Here is an 11,295-nt window from a genome sequence, read left to right on the forward strand (position 1 = left end):
GCCATCACTTCGGGGACACCGGACACTGCAGGAATGCAGGACTGCCGCCCGTCCAGCACTGCAGGGCTGCAGGGCACAGCAGGGCCATGAGGTGCTGCGGAGATGCAGGGCTGCCACCCCTCCAGCACTGCAGGGCCGCGGGGCACCTCTGTGGCAGGAGCAGAGCAGCACTGCCCTTGCTGCACTGCCAGCACAGTGGCACTGCCAGCCTCGCACTGCCAGGTACAGAGGCACCACCCACCCGGCACTGCAGGGATGCAGGGGCCCTGAGCATCATCCCTCCTGCACTGCCTGTGGAGCACTGCCACCCCCGGTGCCCCGGCAGTCAGAGGGACACCGGGTCCCTGTCCAGGCTGTGCTGCAGTGCAGGAACCCCCAGGCAGCCCCTGGCAGTACCCAGCCCCGGCGCACTGCAACGGCAGCACAGCATCCCCCTCGCTGCACAGTCACTAGGCAACCCCACACCCTGCGCCAGCAGCTCCTGTTCCCTTCCTCACTGCAGACACACTGTTCCTTCCCATTCCCTCCCACTCCAGTCTGGGACATGGCACGCACTGGGTGCCCACCCTGTGCCAGTGCCCACCCCGCTGCTGCAGCGCAGTGCCGGAAGCGCTGCCCCCGGGCATTGCAGAGACACCCCTGCACTGCTGCACCCCTGCACCGCTGCCCCCACCACTGGCACCTCTTCCCCATGCCCACACACTGCCCAGGCCATGCCAGCCCCACAGACTGTCCTGTCCTGTGCCAAGCCACATGCCCTGACACCAAGCCTCTATCTGGTGCTCTGCTTGGCCACCAGCTTTCCCGTTCCATTCTGGGAACACATTTTCCTCCTCCAGGGTCCAGGAGCTTCTGCTGAGCTGTGAGCATAAAGTGGTTCAACCAGCTCACTGGCACCCAAAAACCCAGGGATTGGATGCCCTAAAATTACCAGCCACAAACATCTGCCAAGGCCCCACAGCATCACCCTGCTGTCGCTGCTCCCATCGCCTCCTCTCCCCATGCTCTGCATCCAAGGACAAACAAACGCTCTATGGGCAAGTGCTCCATCACCATCCCCCTCCGCGGTGCCACGCTGCAAGTGCCCAGTTCCTGGTTAGCCTGGCATGGCATGGATCATCAGCAATGGAACATCCTGAACTGTCCTCCTTGGTACTTCCCACAAGACAACAGTTCTCAGTCCCTCCACCCCTCTGCTTCCCCATGGACATGGGGACATGGATGAAATAGCTCTGTCTCTGCAGTGAAAATACATCTCCGTGCCTGGAGAGGAGACTGTGGCCCTGAAGCCAAGCTTGCCTCTGCTCCCTTGTCCTGCTCCTTCCTTTGTGCAGAGCAGAGACATCCCCAGCTGGCCGAGGCCGTGCAGAGCTGCCCACACCAGCGCTGGGATGTGTGACTCCAGGAGGAAGGGATGAGGAGAGAGAGCAGGACATCTTCCCTCCCTGGACCGGGCTGAGGATGGAGGAAGTCAGGAGCCAAGCAGAAACACAACAGATCTTTGCACCAGCACAGGCAGTGTGTGCACACACGTGCGTGTGTGTCTGTGCTGGGTGTGCCCTGCGAGCGTTCAGAGGCGTGCACCTGCCCGGAGCACGGCCGTGTGTCCATAGGTAAAGGCACACAATCACACCTGTGCCCTGGCAGCATGTGCAGCTGTGTCACACGGGGCAAGGAGCGCATCCCTGCCCTCTCCGGGCCCGTGCCCCAGGTGTGAGCTCGCGCTCCCGCACGTGTGTGCGCCCCACACAACGCGTGTGCCCGCGTGTGCGCATGCCCTGGCGCCGCCGCCCGTGGATGTGTGTGATGTCACCTGTGCGGGGGCACTGGCACCTGGGTCACGCTCATGTCTGCCACCCCCCAGGTGTGCTCACACCAGACGCCCTTCATCCAGCTGCCTCCACGGGGTGAACACGCCCCGAGGTACACCAGCCCTGCGCTCCCTTTGGGGATGGCCGCTCCCTTTGGGGATGGCCGTGAGTGAGGACAGGGAAGATGGGCAGCTCCAGCTGTTGGGAGAGGGCTCCTGGAGGATGCCCGGGCTGGGAGAGGCACCGTGCCCGCCGCTGGGCTGTTTGCACTGGGCTGTTTGCACTCGGCTGGGCCTGGCTGCTGGTGACGTAGCCACGTCCTGACTAAGCCCTGCTGCGAGGTGAAAGATCGCCAGGAAAGGGGAAAGTCTCAAGGCAGTGCTGATGCCTCACATGGCTGAGGGAGCTGGGAGGGAGGGCCCAGCAGCTGGAAATGCCAGGAGCCCTGTGCCAGCCTGGAGGAGGAAGGGTCTCACCCGAAGTTGCCCAGCATCCAGGATTTCTGCCCCAAAACCAGGGCTGGAATCTGAGCCCAAGCCCCATTCCTGCAGGTGAAGGAAGGCACCCTGCAGAGCAGGGAGGTTCGAGGATGAGAGGGCCTGAGGGGCACTGCTAGAAGGCACTGGGCTGGGCAGGATAAGGAATCAGCAGGGTCAGGAATCCTGCTCGGCACCCAGGGGTGCGAATGACACGGTGAAGACGTGAGAGCCCAGAGCTGGGCGTGAGGAGGAGGAGGAGGAGGAGGAGGAGGAGGAAGCCTCCACAAGCACGTCTGTGCAGGAGACACAGGCTTCCCAGGGGCCAGTCCAAGGCACCAGGCTATTTTCCCATGGGATCTAAGGACCATCCCACACTTTCTTCTCTGGTGCCAGGCACCTTTTTCCAACCTGCTGGCAAAGCACAGAGCACTTAAAAATAAAAGCCCCTCCCAAAACAACTATTCCTCCGCACACACAATTCTCCCTACGGGGAGTGTGTGAGAGAGACTGAACCACATGAGAGAGGCGTTAGTCACGCTGCTTAATGCATGACTGGGAAGCTCTCGGAGGACAGTGGCATGCAAAATCCGACAGAATTCAGCCATCCCCACCAAAAAAAAACAAGCCTTAATGAGAGAGAGGTTATAAAGCGCCGCGAATTTAAGCAACTGCTTGAACAAGCCTGTGCTCCCTGTGATTCCCACAGCCTGCTGGCCCCGTTCCACGGGAGGCAGCACCGCTTCGGGAATGGGCACCAAAGTCCAGCCTCTCCTCGCTCCCAGCGGCTGATTGCGTGGCTCGGAGCCACGGCTCACAAGTCTGTCCAAACCCTGCACTGAACACACAAGTGCTAATCCCCCCTCCACGCTCCCCCCAGCCCTGCTCCGACACCCGGAGCTGGAGCGACATCCCAGCAAGCAGCAAACAGCTCATCCCAGCTGCATGCGGAGATCAGGGATCGTGCTAGCTGAGAAAACGGCCACCGATGGTCAGTCCTGCGCCGAAGGCAGAATGGGCTGAATCCTGGGTATTCCGTAGCACGTCCCAGGATTTGCTCCAGCTCCGGCTGCCACTGCGGCTGCTCGGCGTTTCTGCAGGCTGGGCCCGAGCGCCGGGAGCCAGAGCATCCTGCGAGGAGGAACCCCACTGGCCTGGCAACAGCGTCACCCCAAAATCATCCCTGAGGAGCTGGGCAGTGATGAAAAGCCGGCAAAGCCCAGGGCCCTCCCTCCTCTTGCTGCCTTCTCTACATGCCTTCCAAGTGTGGCAGCCAGCGAGGGAGAGACCTGTCAGAGCCTCCTGGAGTGGCATTCTCATCCTCCCAATTCTCCCAGCCGTGGGTCCCCCGCAGCCACTCCGGGCTCCTATTCCCTCCCGCCACCACACCACCCTCCACCCCGGCCGGAGAGGGGCCCTGGGGGAAGTCAAAAATGTCGCGGGCCTGGAACACCCCGGCAGGGCCGCTGGGAGCCGGGCACAGCGGGAGCGGCTCTGCTCCGGGGATGCAGCCGGGAGGGTTGGGGGGACCTTGGGGAAGGGGCACGGGGTCCCCCCCGGCCTCGCAGCGCGCCGCGGGAGCCGCTGCTGCCGGCTGCGGCGGCTGGCAGGGCGGATGGAGGCCGGGCTCCTCTGCCGGCCGCCGCGGCCGAGGCTCCCCGCTCCCCGCGGCGCTGCCCGGGCTGAGGCTCCGGCTGCGGGCACGGAGGGGAGCGGAGCCCCCGCTCCCCCAGGCGGCTCCGCCAGCCCCGCGCACACGCACAGACACGCACAGAGACACGCACACACACACGGACACACGCACGCAGACACCCGTGACAAAAACACGGGAGCCGCTCTGCCGGCACCGGCTTCGCGCTCAGCCTCGCGTACCGGGAAACAGGGATCCTCCGCGGCGCAGGCACGCACAGCCCGCTGACACACTCGGAGCTGGCCGACACGCTCGGAGCCCGCTGACACCCTCAGAGCCCGCTGACACACTCGGAGCCCGCTGACACACTCGGAGCCCGCTGACACCCTCAGAGCCCGCTGACACACTCGGAGCCCGCTGACACCCTCACCGCACGCACACCCGTCACACACACAGCTCCCCACACAGACACGCGCACCCCACTCGCGTCCCCGCACCCCGGTGTCACACGCACCCCAGTGTCACACGCACCCCACGCGGACACGTCTCCACGGCGCCGGCGTGCGCCCCCGGAGCCCCTCGCTCCCCGCCGCTCCGGCTCCCGCACAGCCCCGCTCCCAGCCGGCTCCCGCCTCACCCGCAACTTCGGCGGCTCCCACGCAGCCGCGCACCCCACGGGCGCACACACCCAGGGCTGGACGAGGGACACACACCCAGGACCAACCCCACGCGGAAAAATAAACACCCCGAAACACGCGCGCACCCCCCGCCACAGCCGCCCTCCCGCAACCACCGCCCGCCCTGCGCTGCGCCGCTCTGTGCGGGGCTGCCCGCGCTCCGCTCCGCTCCGCACAACAAGTGGCAGCGCCGGGCGGGACCGGAGACAAGCGGGAGCCGCCCCGCTGGCAGCGGAGCCCCGCGCAGCCCGGCGCGGACCGGAGCGGAGGGATGCGGGATGCTCGGGAGCGGGATGCTCGCCAGCGCCGCTCCCGCCGCCGCCCGGCCCCGCTCTCCCGCACAGCGCCGAGCTCCGGCGCGGGGCATCCCGCACCCCCCCCCCCCCCCCGCGGCTCTCCCTGGCTGCGGGCGGGGGTCCCGGCCCCGCCGCAGCTCTTACTTGGATGGTGCCGGTGCTGCGCTCCGTGCCGAGCCCCTGCGCGCTGGTCCCGCGGCGTCTCCATCGCCTCCTTCCCGCCGGGACCGCGCTCCCCCCACCCCCCCGGCTCCTCTCGAGCGTTATCCACGGATGAAAACCAAACGGAAAAAAAATACAAAAAAAAAATTAAAAAAAAGGAAAAAAAAAAAAGGAAAAACAGAAAGGAAAAAAAAAGGGGGAGGGGGGGCAAAAAATATATAAATGTTCCGTGGGAACCGCCCCCCTCCCCGGGCCGGGGCTGCGGCTCCTCCGGCGGAGCGGCGGCTCAGGCTGGAGGCAGCCCCGGTGGGCAGCTCGGTCCGTGCCCGCCTCCGTCCCTCGGTGTGTGTGAGGATGTGCAGGGGAAGCGCAGCGCAGGCACGGCCCCTTCCCCCCCCCGCCCGCCGCTGCCTCCGCCTCTCGCCGCCACCACCATGGGGAGGTGGAGCTCCGGCTCCTTATCAGATCCCGAGCCCGGCCGGGCTGCTGGGACGAGCGGGCAGCGGCTGCCGGGCAGAGCCGCCCGGCTCCGGGCTGCCGGCACCGCGCCCAGCGCCGTGCCCGTGGAGAACGGGGGTCCCCACGGCTCCCCGGAGCCCCTCACCCCGGGGACCTCTCCGCTCCGCGCCCGTACATGTGCGGCTCGGGTCTCCCTTGTCACTCCCCTCTCGGTGCTCTTAGTAATTAATTCGCTCATTTATTCTTCCAGCCGGCGCTTCACAGCCCCACAACCCCCCAGCACAGGGCCAGGGACCCGGGCCAGCGCAGCCGGGAGGGTCTCTCCGTGCGACCGAGCTCGGCGGGGGCTGTGCCCACCCCTCCCCGGCCCCCCAGCGCAGCAGGCCTGCGGGCGGGCTGCAGAGCTGCCGTGCTGGCTGCGATGCTGGGGCTGGAGTGGCCGCTGTGCCCTGCCGTCACACCTCGGTGAATCATGGCTTAATTTATCGCGGGGTGTCGGGGCGCAGCAGGCACGGAGCACCTGCGACTCCCAAAAGCACCCGCGAGCTCCCAGCGCCCTTGCTGTGCTTTCACAAGCTGTTCTCCCTCAGCCGGCTCCTCAGCCCGGCACCTCGGCTGGCCAAGCGAAGTCCCCGGGGGCCGGGGGACAGCGTGTTCCAGGGCTGCCCCTTCCCTTGCTGCCTCCGCCGCCTCCGCGCTCCTGCAAGGAGCGGCCGCGCTCCGTGCCAGGGGCCGGAGCTGCAGCCCGACCCTGCCAAAACCCTCAGCACCCTCCGAGGGTCGCGCAGCCCGTGGCGCTGCCCCTCACCCGCCTTCCGGGCCGGTTGCGGCGCGGATTTCTCGCCAGGATGCTGGAAAGTCCTTCCCGCTCCGCCGCAGCGAGGATGGGAGCGCGTCTCCCCGCTGAGCTACGCCAACCTGTTGCGCAGCGCCCTTCGCTGCACACATGCTCAGCTCGGCTGCATGACTGCACCATCTAGAGGCTGCGCCTGCCTGCTCGGAGCAGCCCGGCTCTATCTCACCCCCTAAATCGCCCTGTTTTCCCCACAAAATTGCCGTGCTTTTCTCCCGAATCTCCCCGCTTTTCCTCGGCAACCAACGGTTCAGGCCGTGGCAGGGCTGCATCCTGCTGGGCAGGAAAAGGGGGCTGGTGAGTCATCCCTCAGGATGGAAAGCCCAGCTCTCCTCACAGACTTTCTGCTCCTCCAGAGATGTCGGCTCCTCCGTGTCTGTGTGCAGGGTTTTTTTTCCGAGTGTCAATTCACATGAAGCCAATTTAGCAGGAGATGTGAATTGAGAAGCCAGGGAAGGTCACAGCCCACCTTTGGGGCAGGGAGAGGAGCTGTGGGGGTTGTCAGGCTGTGCCCTGCTGATCCAGAGTGAGCTGGGCAGGGAGAGGGAACGAAATCCTCCAGAGACAAGGGGAGATTTGATGGATCAGTAACTGGCAGCCCTCCTTGGAGGGACAGACAGCTGGAGCGAAGGGAGAAACTGAGAGAGTGACCCTGTGGATCCAAGGCTGCCCGTGGAGTAGGGACAGCAAACTTTAGAGATTGCTGGGGACCAAAGGTTTGAATTTCACAAGAGTCATGGGGCAGTCAAGGAATCGATGGGCAGCGGCACAAGGAGTGCCGGGGAGCTGGGCACGTACATGGATCAGTAGATGCCGCTGATTTGTGGGACACCCGTGACTGTCACCTCAGCCTTTGCTCACACATGTTTCTCAGGGACAGGTCCATGCTCCAGGAATGCAAGGGAAAAGTGTCCTGGCATCAGGAACCACCTCTGTGCAGCCCAGGGGAGCAGCCTGGCAGAGCCCTCTGCAGTGCCAGCAGCACCTGTGGCCTGGGGACCTGTGGGACACCATGTCCAGGCCCCTGCTGGCCTGGCATCCCAGGGCTGCCTTATCCATCTCTGCCTTCCTCCTCCACCCCAGTGCCTTTGAAAGCCCCTCCCAGAGTGCTCCTTGCCCTCTGACAACACAGGAAGCTTGCCTTTCCCTGTACTTCCTTCTCTTGGGCGTTATTGTAGAATCCCAGAATGGTTTGGCCTGGAAAGGACCTCAAAGACCATCTCATTCCACCCTTGTCTGGCAGGGGCACATCACACTATCTCAGGGTGCTCCAAGCCCTGTCCAACCTTGCCCTAAACACTTCCAGGGATGCAGCATCCATCTGGGCATGCTTCTCTGGGCAACCTGTGTCTCACCACCCTACCAGGGAAGAATTCCATGCTGTATATGTACCAGCTCCAGATGAGTCACCCATCCTCACCTTGTCTTCACCATTCCCAGAAAGCAGAGCCAGTCTGAGCAACAAGAAGCCCTCAGGCTGCAGCTCTGTCTGCAGAGTTATTCTGTGAGCCCCTGCAGAGCTGGCAGTGCCACCGCCCCCGGAGCTGCTGCTGGAGGCTCTGGCTTGCCCCGAGCTCCGGGTCCCCTGTGCTGGGCTGCTCCAGGTACCTCGTGCTGGGCCGCCCTGCATCACACAGAGGCAGCTGCTTCGTGGTGCCGGTGGGGCCTTGTCAGAAGAACAAAGCCTGCGAGGGAAGAGCATCCAGCTAAATCTCTGGGAAAGCGAGAAGAAAGGGAAACACGGAGAGCAAATGAACCTTACAAGAGAATAAATACCCCCTCCCCAACACACACACGCAGCAACCTGGCTGCCGTCTGCTGCAAGGAGTTCAAAGGCTCCTCTGTTCTCTCTCTCATCAGCTCTGGGCTCTGCAGGAGAAGCAGCAGCTCGGATTTGGGCAGCAAATGCTAATAACACAGATGTTCTGACAATCCGCTTGTTTCTACAATTAAAAACAAAAAGATCCTCAAAACCCAAATGCGAGGAAATGAGCACATTAAAGAACTTCTCCTCCGCTCGCCTCCTGCGTCACCGAGGGCTGCAGGTTTGCGGGGGAAGGAGCTGGGTGGGCGCAGCCCCATCCGGAGCGTCGGTGGGATGGAGTGGGAGCAGCACGGCCCTCGGACCACGGCGATGCTCCGGCCACGGGCTGGGATCCAGCGGGTCCCTGGCACCACGGCGATGCTCCGGCCACGGGCTGGGATCCAGCGGGTCCCTGGGACCGCGGCGATGCTCCGGCCACAGGCTGGGATCCAGCGGGTCCCTGGGACTGCGGCGATGCTCCGGCCACGGGCTGGGATCCAGCACATCCCTGGGACCGCGGCGATGCTCAGGCCACGGGCTGGGATCCAGCAGGTCCCTGGGACCACGGCAATGCTCTGGCCACGGGCTGGGATCCAGCGGGTCCCTGGCACCAGCAATGCTCTGGCCACGGGCTGGGATCCAGCAGGTCCCTGGGACTGCAGCGATGCTCCGGCCATGGGCTGGGATCCAGCGGGTCCCTGGGACCGCGGCGATGCTCCGGCCACGGGCTGGGATCCAGCACATCCCTCGGACCGTGGTGATGCTCAGGCCACGGGCTGGGATCCAGCGGGTCCCTGGCACCACGGTGATGCTCCAGCCACGGGCTGGGATCCAGCAGGTCCCTGGGACCGCGGCGATGCTCCGGCCACGGGCTGGGATCCAGCGGGTCCCTGGGACCGTGGCAATGCTCCGGCCACGGGCTGCGGGCAGCCAGCCCCAGCTGGGATCCAGCAAGGAGCCGCGGGGCTCCCACGTTCGCCGCCTGTCTTGCCTGTGGGATGCTCACTGCCAAATTATTGGGAGATTGTTTTTATTACTGTTTTAACTCTTTTTTTAACCTTGTTTTTCTCTTGGCTGCTCTTTCACTCACTCATTAATTTTGGTATTTTTCTCACGGTATATAACCCCTGTCACGGCTGCCATGGCAACAGGAGGGAATGTGCTCAGCGCTAAAATATCCTCTCAAAAATAACAAAAATAAGACAACAGAGGCAGCTTCTGTGGGCTGCTGCAAATGCAGATCTGGCCTGGCTTTGTGGTGACGGAGGATGAAAGATCCTGCAAGCCGGGGAAGCCCCTGAGCCCTGGTCCTCCCACAGCGCTCGGCCCACCCCACATGCCAGGGCACAGGGTTGGGAGCTCCTCCTGGGATGGACATTGGGGCTGATCATCTCCACTCTCCTCATCCAGCCCTGAAAACTCTTCTCAGCCTCAGGACCACTGTCCCCTGTCCCTGAGGGCCACATGAGCTCCACCATTGCCACTCTGGGAGCTCCTCCTGGGATGGACACTGGGGCTGAGCACCCCAGAAAGCTCCTCCCCTTACTCAGGGAGCAGCAGTCCCTTGATAATGAGGAGGAAAGGTGGGTCTAGGCTTGGAGAAGGTGGTGAGGGCATTGCTCGGGGGGGTTACTGGTGTCCCATGGGTTTCCATCCACACGTGGATCCCTGGGACAAGTCCCACCTGGTGGTGTGATGTCCCCAGACTCGGGAGCTGTGGGCAGTGTTGGTGGCAGGGCCAGCAGGGCTGTCACCCTGACCTGTCTGTGTGTGACAGGATCACCAGGCTGGGGGGGGAGAGGCACTTGTGTTGATGGAGCACAGTCAGATCTCTCCGAGGCATTTGACTTCCTTCCACCTGACATTTTGATTAAAACTTGCATTAGAAGGAATTAACAGGGCACAGATGAGATGGATTCAAACTGCTTCCCTGGCAGATCTCCGAGGGGGCTGCTAATGGGGAGAGAGCAGAAAGGAGCATTATTCCCACCTCCCTCCCCCGGGGCCCCGCGCTTCGTCCGCTGCTATGAAATATTTTTATCAATGATGGAGATGAAGAGATGAAATCTTTGCTGGGAAAGCTGGAAAATGACACCCAGAGTGATGAGACAGAAAGGGAAGAGGCTGCTTTCAGCTGGGTAAATGGTCAAGGGGTGTTTGACTGCAGATATCCGGAATATATCTGGGACTGAAGCTTGGATTTGAAGCCCTCAGGCTGGATCTTGGAAAGCAGTGACTCTGGACATGCCCATACAGGCTGGGGAGAGGAACCCTGGCTTTTAACCAGCAACCAAGCCAGCTTTAAGTTTAAGCCCTCCCAGGAATATCTGCCTGGTCCAGAGATGCAGATTTGTCTGTGAAAGGGTAATTAGGGATCATTGTTTGCTGGTGTGTGGGGGCTGCAGAGCAGTGAACAGCGCCCTGCTGGAGCTCTTTGTCTGGCACCCACACTCGGGGATGGCAGGGGAGCACCAGAGAGCTGGAAGGAGCACCACAGACCCCACCACAGGCTGGAAAAGCCAGGCCTAGAGGTGTGATGCTGCTAAAACTTTGTTATCAGATCTGAGCACCTGGCCTGTGTCCTCCCACATGGAGAGGGGAGCCCTTAAATCCCACAGCAAGGAATAACAAGAGCAGGGCTGGAGCTGAAGAGAGGCAGATTCAGCCTTGGATTGAAATCCAGCATCCTAGTGGTGAGAGCATTTGAAGGCTGGAGGAGCTTTTCTTGGGGAGATGATGGGCTCACAGCACTGCTGCAGCTTTTGTCACCAGATTATATCTCACTTTTAAAAAGAAACCATTTAATCCTGGGAGCAGCTCTGAGGCTGAGGCGAGGATGGGCTGGGGTGAGTGACCTCCCTGGCCCGATCCTCCACCTCATCCCTTCCCTCCACAGGGAGCAGAATGTCTGCAGTGCCCTGCAATTATTCAAGCACTGATTAATCAATCCCCTGCTCCAGGGATCAGGAAGGTTTCTCTAGTCCCCACCCATCCTCTGCAGCACAAGAGATCTCCTCAAGAAGAAGCAGCAGAGCTCCAAAATGAAACCCTGGGGGCTGATGGAGCTTTGGTGCTCAGTGCCTGAGCTGATCCTGGGATTCAGACTGGAGAGGAGCTTCCCTCGTGC

The 11,295-nt window shown here is 62.6% G+C and overlaps 1 protein-coding gene across 4 annotated transcripts in view; it reads right to left on the reverse strand.

Moving 5' to 3' along the window:
- PCDH1 (protocadherin 1) overlaps positions 1 to 6,467 on the reverse strand; it is a 52,341-nt gene extending 45,874 nt beyond the window's left edge. For 2 of the 4 annotated variants that reach the window (XM_038150229.1, XM_038150228.1), the window contains exon 1: positions 5,035 to 6,249. In XM_038150229.1, coding sequence (XP_038006157.1) covers positions 5,035 to 5,098 — 64 coding nt within the window. In that variant the 5' untranslated portion in view covers positions 5,099 to 6,249. Of the gene's footprint in view, positions 1 to 5,034; positions 6,250 to 6,319 lie in introns of those variants that run through there. The other 2 variants (XM_038150231.1, XM_038150230.1) reach the window with 2 other exon arrangements.
- Between the last annotated feature and the right edge of the window lie 4,828 nt (positions 6,468 to 11,295).

This window comes from Motacilla alba, chromosome 13, assembly GCF_015832195.1.
Source record: "Motacilla alba alba isolate MOTALB_02 chromosome 13, Motacilla_alba_V1.0_pri, whole genome shotgun sequence".
In the NCBI taxonomy this organism is placed as follows: Eukaryota; Metazoa; Chordata; class Aves; order Passeriformes; family Motacillidae; genus Motacilla; species Motacilla alba.